The sequence below is a fragment of the Nannospalax galili genome, unplaced genomic scaffold (genome assembly GCF_000622305.1).
Source record: "Nannospalax galili isolate Female #2095 unplaced genomic scaffold, S.galili_v1.0 scaffold445, whole genome shotgun sequence".
In the NCBI taxonomy this organism is placed as follows: domain Eukaryota; kingdom Metazoa; phylum Chordata; class Mammalia; order Rodentia; family Spalacidae; genus Nannospalax; species Nannospalax galili.
Genome location: NW_008354184.1, coordinates 855,227 through 874,931, shown reverse-complemented (window position 1 = coordinate 874,931; position 19,705 = coordinate 855,227). Strand labels below are relative to the sequence as shown.

Genomic DNA, 19,705 nt, shown 5'->3' with positions numbered 1-19,705 from the left:
CTCTGGGACCTCCTCCAGTTCCTCCCTGACATGCCATCCACAGTGCAGGGCTCCACACCCACCCCCGGCCTCTAAGATCCTCATTCCACAAAAGCCCAACTGTCCCCCACCAGGAGCTGCCATGGAGCCAGGACCAGCTCTCACTCTCCCCAAGACAGAGGCCTTCCCCAAGAGCTGGGCTAACGTGTGCACATGCATGTGTGAGCATGTGTCTATGTGCGCTCACAAGAATGTGTGATGGCGCCTGGCCTCCCGGAGTGAGAGGAACATGTAGCAAGCTGTCGGCACATCCTGCCAATACAAAAAGGTTAATTGTCACACACGATGCCAACAGACAGACTTCTGGAGGATTCATTTGGTTTTGTTTTGTGGTTATTTTTTTTACAACTTTAAATACGGAATATAAATAAATTTTACATTTAAAAAATAAAAAGAAAGCCCCCAAAAATATAATCACCGACTTTACAAACTGAAGGAAGCAGATCTGGAAGAGGGAGGGCAAAGTGCAGAGGAGGTGGGACGGGAAATGGGTGCACTGACGCCAGTCCCACTCAGGCTCTGGGGTTCTCCCTTCCTTTCCCCACCCCCAGCCCACCAGCTGGTTTCTGGGAGGAGCCACCAGGTAGGAACTGAGGGGCAGTGTGCAAGGGGGCAGGGGGTGTGGAGAGGGCTGCCCCTCCCTTGGAGACTTCTTAGTGTCCAGTTCCTGCCTGGAAGGAGACAGCCGGATTCAGCCAGGGTAACTGCAAACAATGGGCGATAAACCGCTTTGCCTCCCACACCACAGACTTACTCCAAGCCACAGGCTGGGTCAGATCTACACAGCCAGTACACACAGGGCCTTGGTGTGAATTAGAACGAGATCCCTTTCCTCAGAGGCTTGACCTACATCTGCCAGAAAGTCATAATAAATTGACAAGTTGTCCATATCTAGAGTGTGAACAGTATTCCCTGCATGCACTGCCCATGTGCAGCACACACCTTGCACAACCTTACATGGCAGTCTTGGCTGGACTGGAATATAGTGGACAGATCTCCTGCCCAAAAGAATGACTGAGGTCATTCAGGAACTCAATCAGGGTCTAAGAAACCCATGGTGGTGCAAACGAAGAGTCAAGATAGGAGGAAGATGACAGCATGGAGGTAGAGACGTGGAACAGGAGGAAATGACTTGAGATGGGAAGAGGCAGGTGATGGCTGTCCAGGTCACATCTGCATTCACCTCAAGAGCAAACTGCCCCTCTAACCCATTAGAAGGCTTGTGATCACCTGCCCAGAGGAGTTCATGTCTTCCAGATTTTGCTCTTGTGAAATGAGAAGAAGCCATTGTGGGCCAAGGGGACAGGGACAGGAGATGAGTGGCAGATCTGGGTGCTGTGAGGATTCCTCCAATCTGCGCTCGCCATGTGGTCCTGGCCACAGGACTACAAGGGTTTCCTAGCCTGCCTGGAGGTGTTCCTTCTGGCTAGCCAGGGGTCCAGGTACCAGGCAAGCCATGCTGAGGCCCTCAGGCCATGAGTCGGGCTGCTGGCGCCAGTCCACAGTCCCCCGTGAGGCTCCCACACACTTGTCTCAGGTTTGGGGGGTCAAGGGAGAAAGAAACATGGAGTAGAGTCCTCCGTTTGCTCTAGGAGCTGCAGGGCAGGCCGTGGGGGACAGGCGCTGGTAGAGGGTGGTCGGGCACTCGGGTTGAGGGAAGCACCATTGGCCGTCCGAATCAGGCATCGAGACAGACGGACGAGGGGAACGACATTATCACTCCAAGGACCCCATGGGGGCAATACAGCAAATACCATATTAAATAACCCTGTGGGGAAAGAAGGACACCAGGTCAGAGACAACCCAGGGGCCACCTTCGCAATTAGGTCCCTGCGCCAGGCCAACGAGCTGGGTTACCCACAGCTATGCTAACTTCCAGTAGGGCCCAGGGCTGGAGGGTGTGGGAGGACTGGACACACACCCACACCCACTCTCCTCTTGGGCTAGCTAAGCACAGTCGGACAAAGGTTCCCAGAACCTTCACTCACCTGCCTAGAAAAACTCAAGGGTGCTTGGGTTGAAGGGCGCAAATGCTCCAGTGGCCCCTCACCCCCAGTCTAAGCCACAGCTGAGGAGAACCTGAGCCTCAGTTTCCCTGTTGGGTCCTTACCTGCCCACACTCTTCTGCCTATGCCCCTAGGCCCCAAGGGTCTCCTTCAGTGCCATCTTGTCATGTGTGTGCTTGAACTTCCGGTGCTTCCCTTTGGGGGGCCGGCGGACTCGCACTGTCCGAATGGCCACCCGAGTCTGAGGTGTCTTGGCTGCTAAAAAAGAAAAAGCACTTGTTAACATGCGATGGTCATAAGGTCCACTCCACGTTTCAAGGCCTATTGTGAACCTTCTCTGGTCCTCAGGGCTCAGGAAAAGGACAGGAGGAGGGTCAGAGCTCAACCTTGTTGGGGATAGCAACTGAATGCCTCTGTGCCTTGGATTTGCTATCTGGGAGTGAGGCAAGAAGACAGTCACCTCATGGGACTGGGGGTATAACACATGACTACAGGCAGGCCAAGCTCTGCAGTGCCTGACCCGAAGACTGTGTTCTACATGGCCCCCAAGTCCTTTTCAACACCCAGGGACAGTGGGATTTATTTCCCTGCCTCTTGTAGCTGACCTAGCCTTGGATCCATCTGCCCAATAGAAGGAAGTAGGTAGAGGTGGTGCTGTGTGCCCCACCTTAGTGTTTGGGACATCCTGTCTTATCATGAAAAGTCTGGCTATATAGACAGGGAGGCTGGAGGGGAACTCACTCTCTTAGACCATAGGTGTAGTTGTCCCTCCAGCCATAGTCAGACTGCAGAGATCAAGGGAACTGCCCAGCAGGACATAGTCTCTGCACAGAACTATAGGCGTGTGTGCGTGCGTGCATGTCTGTCTGTCTGTCTGTCTGTCTCCTACTGAGGCCACCACCAAACTCCGGCTCCTCTAGTCACAGGGTGAGGAGGCCACTGGGTATCACGCCAAAACCAGACTCTCCCTGGAGCTGGGCCTGTCATCTAAATCCCTGGGCAATCAGAAGCAGAGGAGGGCTGGGCCACAGCTCAGATGGGTCAGCTCCCAGTTCAGACCTGGGCTCTCCTAGGTACTGTTCTATGGGTTACTTAACCATTCTGACCATGCCTTTAAAACAGAGGACACAGCTACGGCCTGCTAGGGTTGAGATAGCATATGGGAAAAGCCAGAACCCCAGTAAGCACCCGATGTTCACCTGGTGCCACTATAATCTCATTTCTCTCCACAGCAGGTGATGTTTTCCATCCTGCAGGGGTGAGGAAACTGAGGCACAGGGCTGAATGGGAGGCCCTGGGCTCTATCTGTAGTTCACATTTCTGACATGCAGTGAACTGACAGTTCCTGGAAGCCTGACCCAGGCTGGCTCTCAGCTGCTCTCCCTCCAAGGATCTGGGGAGACCCCAGCATAGGAGTGGGGTCTGCTAGGCTCAAGGTCATCACTTCCTGGGAGCCCCTGGAACATCCCTGGCATCCAGCTGATGAGGCTGGTACCTGACTTCTCCACTCAGACCAGTTCCCCTGAGGCAGCCTCTCATTGCTGCAAATGTAAGGTTTCCCTATAGGTGCTCATATTCCTTGGCGGAATAACACCAAGGGGGGCAACCAATGGGCTCCCAGAGGGAGCTGGCTGGGCCAGACCACTCCCTTAGATTTTTTTCAACTCAAATCTAACTGCCTGATCTGTGAACTTCTGGAATCGAAGACATGAATTCATCTGATGGATGCTTGAACCTTGAACCTCACCTGTCATATCCCAGGTATAAGGATGCCCATTCCTTACTTGTATGCCTCCAGTGACTGGAGGTGGTGGGGGAATCACTACCTCACAGGGCAGCCAGTTCTGCCACAGAGCCCTGATTGGTCACTAGCTTTTTTGTATATAGATCTAAAATCTCTCCCCAATGGCTCTTCCCCCTGCTCCTAGTTCCTTTCTGTGGTCACAAGCAGTCAGTTTAATTCCTTATCCCTAGAACAAGCTGCCAACTTCTGATCTGAAGACAACATGTATATATAGGGTCAGCTCTTGTCTAGACCCCAGCTCTTCCCACCATTCTATGTACTCATTCAGTGAGGCAGAGGGCTATGATGGCAAGACTGGAATGGGGCTGCTCTGGGCAGAGTGGCTAAGAGAAAGTGGCTGTAGAGCTGAGACAGAAATGGAGAGAAAAAGCTAGGCTCAAAAAGAGAAGAAGCTAGTCCAGATCAGGCATGTGCAAAGGCCCTGAGGCAAAAACTTGTTCAATCACTCAACACCATCAGCCATGCTGGAGTAACACAAGTGAAGGGGACTGGTTGCTAGCAAGTCCAGGGCTACAACCTCATTTAGGGCTGGGAAGAATCTACATTGTTTTCAAAAGCCTCAGATGATTTTAACCAGAGGTGTACATGATCCCCATTTTTAAAATGTGTGTGTGTACACATTGTGTGTGTGTGTGTCTGTCTGTCTGTCTGTCCATGGCCTGTGGCAGCCAGAGGTCAATGTGAAGTGTTTTCCTCTACTGTGCTTCACCTTTTTGTTGTTGTTGTTGCTTTTTGGTTTTTTGTTTTAGACAGGGTCTTGCTATGTAGCCCCACTGGCCTGGAACTCACTATGTAAACCAGGCTACTCTTGAACTCATAGAAATCCGCCTGCCTCTACCTCTGCCTCCTGAGTGCTGGGATTAAAGGTGTGTGCCACTCAGGCCCAGTCTTCATCATTTTTTTTGTTTGTTTATTTTTGAGACAGGGTCCCCCTGTAGCCCCAGCTGGCCTGAAACTCGCTATTTAGACCAGCCTGGACTTAGAGAGATCTGCCTGCCTCTGTCTCCTGGAGTGCTGGGATTAAAGGTGTGCACCACTACACCTGGCTTTCATCTTGCTTTTGAAACAGGTCTCTCACTGAGCCTCGAGCTCACCAACTGGTTAGACTGGGCTGGCCAGCGAATCCCCGGGGTCTACTTTCCTTGTTTCTACCTTCCTAATGCTGGGATTACAGGTACGACCACCATACCACACTTTTTACGTGGGTGTTAGAGATATAAACTTGGGTCCTCATGCTTGATCAGCAAGAACATTACCCACTGAGCCATCTCTCTGGGTCCCTTGATCCCCATTTTTAAGCCCCACCCTTTTCCCAGCTGTGGCAAGGAGCCCCTAGGAAGATGGTTTACCTCGATGTTCCTGGGTTGTCCCCGGACTTCGGGTCACAGGCCGAGCAGATACCACCGTCTCACACTTGCAGGCCACATGGTCCTCCAAGGTCACTGTGGCCTTCTTAAAGGTCGGCTTCTTCCGCACAATCTCTATCTTTCTCACCTGAAGGACAGAACCAGCAAAACTCTATAGAGGCCACCTGTGCAGTGGTCCCATGTGCCAGGCAGCCTGCACTGGAATTTTTCCTCGAAAGTCAAAAGCCAGAAGCCAGAGCAAGCACCCTGGATTGAACAATAGCAAGGCCTTGCCCTCTGTCTCTCTCAGAGTTTTTCCATCAAACAAGCCCTTCGACCTAGCCAACCCGGCCTCCAGTTTTGCTGCAGCAGCCCCCCCAGGTCCCCCAGAGGGGGAGAAAGGCATTTCCGGGTTGAGCCTGAGTCCTACAGTGTCCTCATTCCTGGAGTACTAGCCAAGGCCAGGGGCTGCAGCAGAGGGGAGATGGTTATCTGGAAGGAAGTGGGGGAGGTGGGAAGGGGGAGGGCAGCTGTCAGGTGTCCATCCATAGAGCTGGGGACAGGAGATATTATGACAGTGGGTGGGGAAGTGTGGTCTGACATTGGTAATCTGGGGCACAGGGCCAGGCCAGGGTGGAAGATGGGCAGGGAACTGGGCACAGGCAGAGGGCAGGAAAAGGGAGCAGGCCTCACAACCAGTGCACTGGGCAGGGCTGGTGCTGAGCCCTTGAGCAGTGTGTTCCTAGGGAAGGGAGGCTGCCCAGGGTGCAGAGCATGTCTATCTGAGGTAGAAGACAGCTAGGCCTCCCTGCACCCTGCCCTGTGAGAGGTGCACCTGCCCTGAGAGGAGGTGCTTCAGGGACAGCCTCTAGGTCTCTCCTATAGCCCAGCATCTACTTGCTGCTCCCTCCAGTGCTAAGGCATTTGCCAGTGGGTGCCCTGGATCCCGCAGTGCTTGCCCCCTGGAGAATTCCATCTGTGCCGCCCTTGCTAAAGACACAGCTTGCCCAAAAGACAGATGAAGTGTCAAAGTGTAGGGACCCCTGAATAGTGGAGAGCTTTGGGGGCGCCTAAGCATCTGCTCAGAACACTCAGTCAGATGTTTGAAGACACATCTCTTTAAAGGTGTCCCTGCAGTGCAAGAGAATTGGTCCATAACTTAACGTTGCACACCTAACCCTGTCCTGGGCTCTGCGGCTTTCGGTGTCTGTGACCTGAGACACTTTGGAGTGACGGTCCCAGGAGCATGCCTCTTTGGAGAAGGGAGCCAGGAACACCCAGTAAAGTTCTGCAACCAGGAGACTGCCGCCGCTGGGGGCGGGGCCAAGACGAGGGCGGGGTCCGGGGCGGGGCGGAGCCTGCGCACCTGCACTGGCCGCAGCTGCACCTGCGTGGCCTTGCACTGCACGTTGCGGTTGTTGCAGCAGCCGGAGCAGCGCTGCACCTCCACGCAGGGTGGCCACACCAGGAAGTTGGCGTTGGTGCGGTCGACCAGGCGCCGCGAGATCTCGAACACCTCCGTGCGCGTCTTGCACTCGGCGATCATGGCTGGTTCCGCGGCTGCGAGGGAACCTGGGAGGAGGAGGAGGCCATCAGGAGGGGAGTGCTGAGCACCACGTGCCAGAGCATGGCTCTTGGGAAATGGCCCCAACCCGAGTGGCTGTTAGCAGTCAGCCATGAACCTGGTCAGGTGACTGGGCAGCCCTAAGCCTCAGTTCCCCATCTGCAAACAAGGATAGTGAGCTCTATCCTCGAGAAGCAGGGACAGGATCTACTACTAGTGCTACTGCTACTGCTGCTACTACTACTACTACTACTACTACTAATAATAATAATAATAATAATAATGGGTCCATTGACCTTTTGTAAATGTGCCTGTCCCCTGGTCCTGGCTCAGAGTCGTTCAGATTAGCAGTTGTGGGCTTGGCCCACCCAGAGTCCTTAGGCACTTCACCCTGCTGGCTTGCACCAGTCAATAGTTACTTGGCCTTGGGGCTGGAGAGATGGCTCAGCGGTTAAGAACACTGGTTGTTCTTGCAGAGGACCTGGGTTCAAATCCCAGCAACCACATGGCAGCTAACGACTGTAACTCCAGTTCCAGGGGATCTGACAGCCTCTTCTGACCTCCAAGTGCATTGCATGACACAGGTGCACTTACCTACATGCAGGCAATACACGCATACACATAAAAATAATAAAATTTAAACAAATAGTTACTTGGCCCTTCTCTGTAAAACCTCTCCAGAGCTGGGAATAGGAAGTGGGTGGAGCCCTGCCTACAGCACTGTGCAGTCACCCACAGAGAAACTGAGATGCTGAGAACTACATCATCTTATGGAAGAGTGTGGCTCAGAAGAGTGTGGCTTGGGACCGGTGGGTTCTGCTAGCCACATCAGGGGTCTGGGAACTGCAGGAGCCACTGGCTTCAACTGGGAAGGCTTCTCTGGGGCATACTGGGGCCTTCTGCCAGGGAACAATAGCTAGTCCTGAGCTGTGCTGTTCCTTCTGCCTTAGGCCACACCCAGCCCAGGGAAGTGGTGGAGACACACAGCTTACCAGGATGACACTGGGTTCAAGAGAGAGGAACTGACTGTGGCCTCATCCTCCTACTCCCAAGCTGTGTGGATACCCTGACACTCCAACCTCTCTGAGCCCTGGTTTCAAGTCCTGCAGACTGGGGCTAACCGCATCTATTCCAAGGTTCAAGTGAGGAGTGTAAAGGCATTATATTTGCTGGGCATGGTGGCACACACCTTTAATCCCAGCATTCCAGAGTCAGAGGCAGGCCGATCTCTGTGAGCTTGAGGTCAGCCTGGGCTACATAGTGAGACTTTGACTCAAGAGGGTAAAAAAGTACAATATTTGAAAAAACTCACAAGGAGCAGAGGGCATGGCAACTCAACTCTGGGTAAGGGAGTTTGGGGGTGACTCCCCAGCCAGGATGGCTGTGTGCCCTGGTTTCCTTCCCTGGCTTCTATGCTAAGGGCTGCCATAGGGAACCTTCGTCTTACCCAAGCTCCTCCTCCCTCGAGATGAGCTTTCTGGTTCTCTTCCAGAGTGTGCCCGGGTCATGTTCAGGTCCAGCTCGGCCTGGTCTTCATCTGCAGGGGACAGCACAGTCAGGCGTGTTGGCTTAGGCTGCTATACACAGGGTGGGGTCCAGGGAAGGCAGGAGGATGGCTCTTCCTAGCTCAGAGACCACATCCCCATAGCATCCTCTAAACCTGAGTCTTCTAACTCTGAAGAGCGGCAGCCAGGCAGAGTCTAGGGCAGCAGCTTGGCTCAGTGGGGCTGATGAGGACTAACTGCATCTTCAGGAACCTCCAGCTTCACTCTGGGTTCTTTAGCCCCATTTTTGGCCAGAACCCATGTTAATGGAGTTAAAAATAACCCTTCCCCTCTGCTACTGTCAGCGAACCCTCCTCAGCCTCCAGGGTGGGGCAGGGACCCAGAGCACTGGAGGCCAGTTCCCAGTGCCCTCTGCAGCGTTCCCATAGGAAGTGCTGAATGGAGAAATTCCCAGAATCCCCGGGGGGCCAGCAGGCCCTGCCTTCTGGAGCCCCTACAATGGCTCTGCGGGCCTGGAGAGAAAGGGTGGAGAGGGAAGGGGGTGGGAGGGCTAGCCATACTAGGTCACCTCTCTCCTCAGCCCCCACCCCCAGCTCTCATCCTTCTAGGCTCTTCTGTTCCTTATCCAAGCTTCTGCTTTGGTGCCTGTCACTAGCCACAGTTCCCTTCTCTAAGTTGGAGGTCTCTCCTCTACCAGCTCTCCTGGTGACATCGTCTCCTGCCAGAGACAAAGGCCAGAGCTGGCTATTAGGAACTGAGGGTGGGCAGGAGGCTTTGAACTTGACCTTGAAGGTAGACAGCCCCCCCCCCCGTTCTCTCTCTTTCAGACAGGGTCCCTTGTGTCTCTCAATGGTAAGGAACAGTAAATGAATGGAGGGGTGCTGGGGACAAGCCCCTGCTAACTCAGTTCAGCACCTTGTGGTTCATACACTCTCCCCAGACCACTTGGCCTTGTCTAAGACAAAGGCTCCTGGCAGTTGCCACCGCTGACTAGGATCCTGGGGGATCCTGTTTGGAGAAGACCATCCTTGGGATAGCCTGTGACTGGTCAGCTTCCGTCCAGGCTGACAGTGGCGCTCACAGCAGTCTGTCTGTCTGTCTGTCCCTCAATCTCTTCCTTTCTCCCTGCCATTTCTGGAATGTCCCGGGTGGGGAGGCGATGGGGAGAGATGTGCTTTGTGGAAAGGTTAAGTTGATTAGGAAAAAATAGCCACATGGTTGCCTCCAAACAGGCCTGCTATTGAAAAACTCACATCCAAGATCCCGACCCCCACCAGGGATGTGGAGGGGCTTGCCCAAGCAGGGAGGCAGAGGGCCTTGGAAAGAAACAGCAAGAAAGCTAAATTTGGAAGTTGCCCCATTGTGTGGCCAGGGTTGGCCAGCCGGGCACTGGGTGGGAGACATAGGGTGGGGGCCCTGGTGAACAATAGGTGGGCCCAGCTGGGGCCCCCTCCTGCTTGCCTCACCACCCCCTGGCCAGGCAGGATTGAAAGGGCCAGGGAATGCTTTTGAGAAGGAGCCAGGGGCCCAACAGAGAGAGGAAACAAAGGCAGGAAATGCTGTTCCCCCGCAGATAGCGTCTGGGCAAGGATTACAAAGTGACAAAGAAACAGGACCCCAGAGGGATGAGGACCCGGGGGTGCATGGGAGGGGGGGTGCTGAATGGGGCTCCAGGGACCAGGCCAGAGGTTAGAATAGAATGGAATTTGCTCTGAAGACAGCATTTATAAATACATTCCCAGCCCAGCCCGCCAGCCCCGCCACGTGTGTGCCACCAAGCACGTGCCCACTCACCCAGCGCACTCGGGCACAAGCAGGGCTGCCAGCTGGGGCCAGGTGTCCCTGAGAGACCTTGCAGATTGGGCCCTGGGCCAAAGGGGCAGGGAGATGGTTCCTCTAGGCCCACCCTCCCCAGCTGGGTCCACACCTGGATAGGTACTCAGTACCTGCCCTGGGAGCCTTCTCCCTGCCTTCCCTGCTCCACCCGCTGCTTCAAGCCAGAGTCTCACGTGGGTGCTGTATCTGCCACACCCCATGTCCCAGGTACCAACCCGCCTGCCTACTCCACCCTGCCCTAGGTGGGTGTGGCGAGGCCTTCCCTGGGATGTGCCCTGGCTCTAGTTCTCTGATTCCGAGGGGGAGGGATGTCCTGCCTGCCCCTCCCAGCTCCCCTAAGCACCAGTGGAGGCTGGGTTCTGGAGGAAGGTCCAATTTACCTACGGAGTCTCCGTGCAGCAACCGCTGGAGGTCATCAAAGGAGCGGATGGAGTGGTCACTCAGCATTTCATAGAGTTCTTCAGGAATGGGGTCCCCCTGTCCGAGAGACCAGGAACTGAGTGAGCTGGGGTGGGGGCTCCCCAGGTATGGCTCTTTCCCCAGCCACACACTTCCTCTTGTGCAAAGTTCCTACAAGCCCCCTCTGTCATTAAGAAATGACATGAGGGCAGCAAGGCTGGGCTGGGTGTGAGCCAAGGCTGACAACCAGGAGCACTGAGGCACAGAGGCCTGAACAACCAAGACTGGGCAGGGATGTTCCACCCCAGCCCCCACAGCATGCAGGCTTGCACCAAGCTCCACCGGCTTGTCTACATCTGTCTCCCCCATCAGATCACCAGTCCTGGAAAAGCTCCAACGATCTTATTTCTCTCCACTGCTCCCTCCACACCTGGCAGCTAAGGTGTGCAGGAGCAAACACACACACATATACACGCACACACACCCCCCACCTAATTATCCCCACTTCACAGATAAGAAAGCAAAGGTTCAAACAGGCAGCATCCTTCGCCCAAGGTCCCAAAGCCCAACATCAGCAGAGGCTTTGCTTGGATGGTGATGAACAGGCATGTTTTCTAGCCTCCCAGCCCAGGAGGTGTTTAATAAATGCTTGCTGAGTTATGTAGTCTTGGGAGGTCATGCGTCCCAACACTACCGATTTAGTCTGCGCCAAAGAGGAGAGAAGGGAATCCTCAGACACAGCCAGGAAACCTGAAAGTTTACCCATGCCCCATGTCCAACCAAACCCTATTTTTAGAGCCCCTCTGGCCTGTCACCAAACACTTGAAACTTAATAAGAACTTTAACAGGCCTCACCACGAGCTGGCTTCCCCTAGGGAAACCACAGGTCCCACAATCACACGAGTACAGCCTGAAAGAAAGCTTACTGCCACATCCCCATGGTCTGGGGAGTCCTGAGGGCCTGGTGCCAAAGGCTCCAGGAGAGAGGTGAAGGCAGAAGGGGCTGGGAAATGTAGTATTAGTCATCAGACAGTGAGAGGCAAAGACAAGGCCTAAGACACCACAGCTTGCCAGAAAGGCTCGGACCATGGTGAGCCAGCACACGTGCAGGCATGTACACAAAGCAGGCTCCTGATAAGACCTTGTAGTCTGAGAGAAACTATGAGGGCAGCAGCATCCTGACATTGGGCTAAGCCACTCTGTGCCTCAGTTTCCCTGGATAGAGAAGAGAGGAAGTTCTGTCTTACTGGGTTCACTGAACCACCCTGGGCTGGGGCTTTGAGCTGCTGAGCACAGGTACATGTGGTGGTGGTGGTGGGGTTCTGCTCTCTCACTGCCTGAGCTGGGAAAGGAGTCCTTGCCGATGGCAAACTGGTGGGGGGTGGAGTGGGGCTCTCCCAAAAGGCTATGTTTCTTGGACACTTGTTGAGAGCCAGATGTATGGTCCCCACTTATGGTCCCAGCTACTCTGGAGGCTGAGGCAGGAAGATCCCAGGAGTTCCAGGCTAGCCTGGGCAACAAAGAGACCTTGTCTCACTTTCTTTTTTTTTTTTTTTTTTTTGGTATTTTTGAGACAGGGTCTCCCTGTAGCTCCAGCTGTCCTGGAACTCACTATGAAGACCAGGCTGGCCCCGATCTCACAGAGATCCGCCTGCCTCTGCCTCCCAAGTGCTGGGATTAAAGGTGTGTGCCACCAAGCCTGACTCACTTTCTCTTTTTAAGTTTTGGGTATGGGGCTGGAGAGGTGGCTGTGGTTAAGAGCACTGACTGCTCTTACAGAGGACCTGGGTTTGATTCCCAGCACCCACATGGCGGGAATCCAATCACTCTCTTCTGACCTCCGTGGCATTGCATGACACGGGTACACTCACATACATGCAGGCAATACACTCATACACATAAAATAAAAATAAATTTTTTTTAAAAAAGCTTCGAGTGCTTGGCACTTATGGTGGTGTTTAGGATAAACTCCTCAGGGGTTCATTCATGCCCAGCTCTGGTTCCCCCAAGTCAACCTTGAAATCTGGCTTCTGGAACCCCAGCATCTACGTCACTTTGTTCAGTCATAGAGTTTATAACCCTGCCCAGTATCCCAGGGCTGTTAGGGGTTCAAGGGAGGAGAGACTGGGGGACTCGGTGTCCTGCAGTGCGCCAGCTTCACAGCTAGATGGAAATGTGTAGGACAGACAGCTGGTGCTTAGCAAAGACCAGGGAAGGCCACTGCCCTCAGTTTTGTCAGACTCAGAACCAGTACTCAAGAGACTTGGATTTTGCACCTTACACTGTTACCCTTTGCTGTGTGACCTCAGGTTGGCCACTGAACCTCTCTGGTCCTGGCTCTTATCTATGAATGGAGAAGGTAGGAAAATATTTTATTCCATTCTCATTCTGTCTGGGAGTGGCAGAAGCACTGGCAGGCTGACCTGGGTGCTCAAGGTGGCTTGCTAGAGAACTGTTTGTGGAGTGGTGATTCCATTAGCTGTTCCAGGGGAGGGGCCGGTAGACCAGTGGCGTTTGATACTTCTGCCAAGATCTCCTTGCCCACTGAAGGAATGGCTGCAGCTGCCAGTGAGGCAGAGCAAGCAGAGCCCTGAACAGACTGAGTGGACACTGTGGACCTCAGCCCACAACGCAAAGGAGATGATCGTAAGGAAATAAACTTGGCCCCAGGCCTGAGTGGGAAAAGCCCCCAGATGGAGACTGTGAAGGCAGGAGCATTTAGCTGGTGCTCAATAAATACTGGTAAAATGCATGAAGGATTCCATCTTTCTCTGCGGGATCCTCTTGGGGATGATTCTTCTCTTCTACTGATCTACCAGTAACACAAGAGCTTATATTTATGGACTGCCAAACAAGTCAGGCATTGATGAAGCAAAATGCTGCACAATCCTGAGGCCAACACTATTGTTATCCCCATCTTCCAGTTGGGAAAACTGAGGCTTAGAGAAATTAATAAACAGCCACAGATCTGAATGACTGGTAAATGGCAGGGCCAGGTCCACCCTCTTCCAGCCCACCAGGAGCCGCCCAAGCCTGTATTCCCTGTGTTGATGCCACAGGTCCCAGCATCATTTAAGGTTCCTGCTGGCTCTTTACCTAATCACGTCCTACAGCAGTGCTGGCACCCTCAGGGGACACTGGCACTGCCTCAAGCCATTTCTGGTGGTCACAGCTATAAAGGCAGCAGGGATGCTGTTCACCCTCCTACAGTGGGTAGGACTTCACACAGGATACGACATCACTGGCCCCAAATACCAGCAGTGCCATGAGTAAGAAACCCCATAGTGGAGGAAAGCCAGGGCGCCAAGGGAAATCAGGGTACTCAGAATATATCTTTTCACCATCAAAAATCTTGCTTTCAGCTGGACTTATTGGCTCAGACCTATAATTCCAGCTACTTGTGGGGCTGAGGCAGGAGGACCAAAAGTTCCAGGCATCTTGAGCTAAAGAATGAATTCTAAGGCAGCCTAGGCTACAGAAAGAGTTCAAAGCCTCTCTGGGCTACTGAGTGAGTTCAAGGCAAGCCTGGATAACTCAGCAAGACCCTGTTGCAAAATAAAAAAAAAAGAAAGGACTGAGGGTGTAGCTCAGTGGTAGAACCCTTGCCTAGCATTCATGAGGTCTTGGGTTCAATCCCCAGTACCACTGAAAAAGAAAACAAACAAATACGGTGGCTTCTTTGCCCTTGCAGTGGGGTTAATCACAGCTTGCCTGGGCTTACTGGCGGGCACAATTGCACACAGCAGAGCAGCCACAAATAATGGGCACTTAATGAGTTGCCGTTGTCTTAATTGTCAGTTCTTTCATATGGCTCCTGTGAGGGCAGCTAGCGGCACACGTATCCTGGGCCAGCAGCGCAGAACATTTTCAAGGATGGTGATGTGTGGGTGGAAAGCTGCAGGCCCAGGGGACAGTGTGTGACTTTGCACTATCCCCCCCATGCTGGGCCACAGGAAATGGCACCTAATCCTACACTGACACCACCAGATGCCCTGTGGGCTGGTGGGTCCCTTCCGGGACCGGAGGTGGGCAGGGGGTGAGAATGGTCAGCCTGTGGTCTGCTCCGGGATACTGTGCACTGAGGAGACTCTGAGAAGCACCTGTTTGCAGTCAGAGCCCCCTCTCCACCTCCCCCCTCCCCCCCGCGGGTGTGGGGTTGGGAGCCTGGTTTTCTTGCTACAGGTTCTGGAAACCTCCAGGCGGGTGCCCCATCAGACCACCCTGCCATACACAGGAAAGGAAACCTGACAGCCTAAAAATGTTGTCCCAGATCTTAGGTCTGGGGCTCCTGGCAGGGCAAGGGCAAGGCAAGTAAGCAGTTGGGGCCAAGCCAGTCTGGCAGCCAAGGGAAACAGGGAAACAGCCTCCTCCCTGCCCCACTCCCAATGCCAGCTGCAGGAGGAAGGGCATGGCACGAGTGAGCGTGAGGCCAGGTGAGTTACCTGCTCCCAGCCAGCCTGGCAGATCAAAGGGGCTTGTACCCCACCCTCCACCTGGGCCCCAGCTCACAAAACACACATACACACACACACACACACACACACACACACACACACACACACATAGTGAGAGAGGCTCCACAGCCTGCTTCCACTGCGACGAGGGAGACGGGCTCTCTGCCCAGCACCCAGGGCGTTGTCTGCGGCTGGCAGAGGCAGAAGCTGACGAGGCCTCCTAGGGCCTGCCTACCTGCATCTCAGGCCTTATTTAGATGGGACTGCAAAGAAAGCCCTTTGAAGAAGGCCTCTGTAGGTACAACACAGGGGCCATTTGAAGCCAGCTTCTGCTAGCTTCCTTCATACCTCAGACCCCCCTGCCACATACACTTTCACTCAGCCTCCCTGTCCACCAGCCTCCCCACCTCTGCTAGAGCAAGAGAAAATGTCAAGGCAGGAAGAGAAGGACCTGTCAATGAGATGTGCCCTCCCCCCAACTCAGGAGTCAACTCCATTATTCCTCAGAACACTAAGTAAATCCAACCTGCTCCATATTTTAGGTGGGGGAAACTGAGGCCCAGCTAGAGACACAGAGAACATTTGCAGCTTCTCCTGTGTCTTCCCAACTCGGTCGTCCCTGCTGACAGTCCAGGGCCAAAGACAGAGAAGAGAAACAAATCCTCGTCTCTCACTATGGGGACAGGATGGGCTTCCAAGACCAATGTTCACAGCAGGAGGGTGGTACACTGTGCAATGCATGGCTACCCTTAGAACCCAAGGTGTGGTGAGGCTGTGTTTATAAAGTACTCCTGGCCTGAGTACTACTCTACCATTTACTGTCCCTTTCACATTTATCTGATGATTGTCCAAGCTACAAGCACTCTGCTAACACTGTGGGGAACAAGACAAAAGCTCTGTAGTTGCAGTTTGTACTTCATTGGGGAAAGCAGGTAACAGACAGCTAAATAAATCACAAATTGGAGAGTTGTCATAGCTGGGTGTGGTGGCACACATCTGTAACTCTGGAGGTGGAGGCAGGAGGATCAAGAGTTCCAGGCCATTTCTGGGTATATACTGAGTTAAAGGGCAGCCTAGGCTACGTGAGACCATGTCTCAAAATCAGTCAATAAATAAACAAACAAAAAGAAAAAAGAAAATATGTCATAAAAAGGGTATTTGAAGGAGTAAAGCAAGATTTGAGAGAGACTCATGAATCCCAGGTGAAGACACTGAATTAGTCCCTCCACACACATGTACTTCCTGGCTCTAGAGCCCCCAGATTCTGTCTGACCTCGATCTTCACACCTCCAGGGCTGGGGAGATTCCAGCAAGTGGGTTTCTTCCACCACCTCCCACCCCTGTGGCCATTAGCAAAGCAGAAAAAGACTGGGGGGTTGGTGGCTAAGGAGCACCTCCACTCCTTCCCGGCAGAAGGGTGCTGAGGCGGATGGAGTATCACGTGACAGTCACCTTCTTGGAAGCCAGCTCAGCTGATGGAGATGGGACCTCAGCAGCCTCTTCAGACCCTCCGCCAGCCCTATTTTATTGAACTAGCCTGCGTCGCAAAGCCCAGGCCTCCATGTACAGCTTGGAGCTAACAGTCAGCTCCAAGGCCACCTCCCCAAGCAGACCCTCTTTGTGCCTGCTCTAGTGATTAGGAGCAGGGTTGGCTTGGTCCCCATGGGGACAGGTCCACACGATTTCCATCTAGGTCTCCTCCCAAGCTTATCAGGAAAGTGCTTCATCAACTGCGAAGGACCATGTGCAATAGTGTGTGGAGGACCCTGTGATCAAAAGTGAGGAGCGAGGCTGAGTTTCAGAGCCCGCAGTGTCAGCCCCAAATACCTATACACATGGGGGCGGGGTGGACTGCTGCTGGAGGAAGCTGGGAATTTTAAGAGAAGGTTGGGGAAACCTCATCCACATGTTACACATCCAGTGCCCATCAGAACACTCCTGCTGGGATCAGCAGAGGAAAACAGCCCGGCGGAAGTAGAGGGGACAGGTTCACTGGGTGGGCAGCGTCCCTTAGATCTTAGAAGTCAAAATGGGCACTTCTTTGAAAGGAGAAATGCTTGGACATCCCTGCGCCCCATCAGTCACTCCAACATCACTTGTCGGCCACAGGAGGGTGTGGTTGGAAAGCTATACAGAGGGTAAGATTTGAGGGGCGTCAAGCTGCTCTCACCAGGTAAAAAAACTGGGTGCTGTGGAGCCAGGATCTAATCGCGGGTTGCCTCTCGCTCCTAAGACGTCCGAGGAGGAAATAGGGTGGCTATAGAGGCGGTGAGGTTCTAGGGCCCATGGTGGGCCCACCTGTTGCGCGGGGGTGGGCACCTGGCGCCCAGTGTACAGAGGAGCTGAGCGTGTCTGTGTGCGTGCGTGGGTGTGCGCGCACGTGTACTCAGGCCGCGCGTGCAGGGCCGTGCGTGCGTTCGTGTGCGCTGCGCGCGCGTGTGTCCCGCGTGTGCACGGGCGTGGCGGCGGGGGCGCGAGCCGGGCGCGGGTGTGCGGGGCCGGCGCTCTGCGCGCCCGCCTGCCGGAGCGCAGCATCGCCTCCGGCCAGGAGTGTGCATGCGTGGGGTGAGTGAGCGAGTCGGGGGCCGGGCGGGGTGGGCTGCAGAGAGCAGCCGCGGGGCGCCGCCGTTCCCAGGACGCCCTGGCACCGGGCCAGCCCCCCAGGTCCCGCGGCGCGGCGAGGCGCGGCGAAGCGAGGCGGCAGCTGGGGCCGGCCGGCGTCTCCCTCCTTAACAGCTGGCCGCGGCCCGGGGGACTGCGGGCGAGGCGGGGAGGGGGCATCGCAGGGGCTTGCAGGCGACCGGGCCGAGCCCCACGTCCTCCCTCTCGGGTGCTGACCGCGTGGGGCGGCCACGGAAGGGCGGGGCCCCAGGGCGGGCGGCCGGCGGCCCTCGAGGAGCCGGGAGAACAAAAGGAGACGGCGACGGCTCCTCGGTGGTCAAAACAACCTGCGCTGGCTGCGGCCCAAGGTCGGGCCGCGGCCTCGGAGCCCTCCGCTTTAACCCCTTCCCTGCCGCCGCTGCCCTTTTTCCGCGCCTGGCTGCAGCCTACCCGGCCAGCCCTCCCCGCAACCGGCTCGGTTCAGGCGTCCGAGCGCCCGGCTGCCGGGCGGAGGCGGGACGGGAACCCTGGCACGCCGCGCTCCCTGCTACCCTAGCCGCGCTCCCGCTAGCGCCTCCTCCTGCCCCGCCCCCCTTCCCACCTGGATTCCGGGTAGACTTGCCAACTCACTGCTACGTGAGGCTGGGAGGGGTAGGGGCACCGATCAGACCTGGTCGCTCCCCCAGACGTTTCCATACCCCACCTCCCTTGCAGCTAGGCTTCTTCTGCAGGCGCGCGCTCCGCACCCTGCATTGGGGGGGCGGGGGGAGAGGTGCTTCCTCTTGCAGGGGCGCGGGCACAGGTATGTCCGGGCCTCAGACACACACCGCCCCGGGGACTGGATTCCTTGAGAACCCCCAGTCCTCCCTCTACACTCCATGCGTCCGAACCTACGCTTGTCTGTCTGCCCGTCTCTCTCTGTCTCTGTCTCTGGGCACCTCTACGCCAAGATACAAGGTGCTTCTGGACCGTCCAGCACATCCTCGAGGTGCCCACCCAGGCCCAGAGCAGAAGCCAGGGTGGGACCAGAACCCCCGCCAAAGGTCGGCATGGGATGTCCCGGGTTCGAGAGCTTGTATCTCTAGGGCAAGGCTGGGTCCTGGGCAGAACGGAAGCCCAGGCTGGAGCGGAGGTGGGCTCGGGAGGACTCACTGCCTTAGGTAACCTAGACACCACCCCACCCCCTCTCCTCTGGCCGGGAAGGGGCTTATGATCTTGGGCTCCTGAGGTAGGGGGCAGGGCAACACACACCCTCCAGGACGCTATGAGGTTCAGGGACCTAGGTGGAAAGAAGGCCACCGCTGCCTCCTTTCCCTGGGAGCCCTGCACCCCCGACTTCGCCTCCCAGCCCTTGGGGACACCCAGTGCCCGGCGCCCAGCTCACGCGCTGCAGGGGTCCAAAGTTCACTGCAGGGAGAGGAGGGGGCAGCCAGGCGTGGGGGCTGGGGCGGCCAAGGAAGGATCCAGCCCCAGCCGTCGTCGCAGCTCACCTCGGCGCTGACCAGACGCAGGTAGCAGCAGAGAGGCAGGAAGAGCGCCCAGCAGCGATTCATGCCGACTCCGGGCCCGGCCCCTCTGGGCCCCGGACGCGTAGACCGAGCGCGCCGCCCCCGCGGCCAGGGTTGGGGGCTGGGGAGGAGGGTGGGCGCCGCTCCGGTCCGCGGCGGTCAGGCGCTCAGGCCGCTGCAGCCGCCACCGCTGCTCACCCGCATGGCCCCCAGGCGCCGCCGCCCCCGGCTCCGGCTCCGTCGCTGAGGGGCTTTGGAGGACCTGGGCACTGGACCAGGGTCCGAGGCCGCTACCTGGGCGGATCCCGAGCCCGCGCGAGCATCCACGGCTGGGGGGCTGCGTCGCGAACCAGCCGAGGCGTCTAGCCGTGTGGGGGCGCGCAGGGGACTCCAACCTCCCAGAGGAAAAGGAACACGACAGTCGATGGTTCGTCTTCACTCGCCGGCTGAAGGCGTGTTCCGCTGCCCGCTGGCTTAGCTTTTTTGCAACATTTTCTGGAAAGACTCCCCAGATCAGAAATCGCAGGGCCGGGCACCTCCAAGCCCAAGTCTCCCCCAAAAAACTTTTTCCAAAGTTGGCTTTGCAGTGGCGGTCCAAGCACCCGGGCAGGGAGAGGTGCAAACTCCCGCCCGGGCCGGGTGG

General features: G+C 55.8%; 1 protein-coding gene across 3 annotated transcripts; it reads right to left on the bottom strand.

Moving 5' to 3' along the window:
• Window positions 1–372: 372 nt before the first annotated feature.
• On the bottom strand, window positions 373–19,686 carry Pdgfb (platelet derived growth factor subunit B). 3 transcript variants are annotated; one of them, XM_008851232.3, is made up of 7 exons: window positions 19,045–19,686; window positions 10,481–10,577; window positions 8,207–8,296; window positions 6,562–6,767; window positions 5,199–5,343; window positions 2,150–2,303; window positions 373–1,807 (listed from the first exon to the last, which is right to left on the bottom strand). In XM_008851232.3, exons 1-6 carry the CDS (start codon window positions 19,105–19,107, stop codon window positions 2,176–2,178), a joined length of 729 nt encoding a protein of 242 aa, XP_008849454.1. In that variant the 5' UTR covers window positions 19,108–19,686; the 3' UTR covers window positions 373–1,807; window positions 2,150–2,175. The 3 variants fall into 3 exon arrangements, with proteins under 3 accessions (XP_008849454.1, XP_008849455.1, XP_008849456.1); XM_008851233.3 differs by having other exon boundaries at window positions 2,150–2,300; XM_008851234.3 differs by lacking the exon at window positions 19,045–19,686 and adding an exon at window positions 18,156–18,750.
• Window positions 19,687–19,705: the final 19 nt, after the last annotated feature.

Coding starts and splice junctions, on each gene's coding strand:
- Pdgfb (XM_008851232.3), bottom strand. CDS start 19,107: ATGAATCGCTGCTGGGCGCTCTTCCTGCCTCTCTGCTGCTACCTGCGT. Junction 8,297..10,480: donor GCTGCACGGAGACTCCGTAG/GTAAATTGGACC, acceptor TGTCCCCTGCAG/ATGAAGACCAGGCCGAGCTG. Junction 5,344..6,561: donor TGCAGCTGCGGCCAGTGCAG/GTGCGCAGGCTC, acceptor TCTGTCCTTCAG/GTGAGAAAGATAGAGATTGT.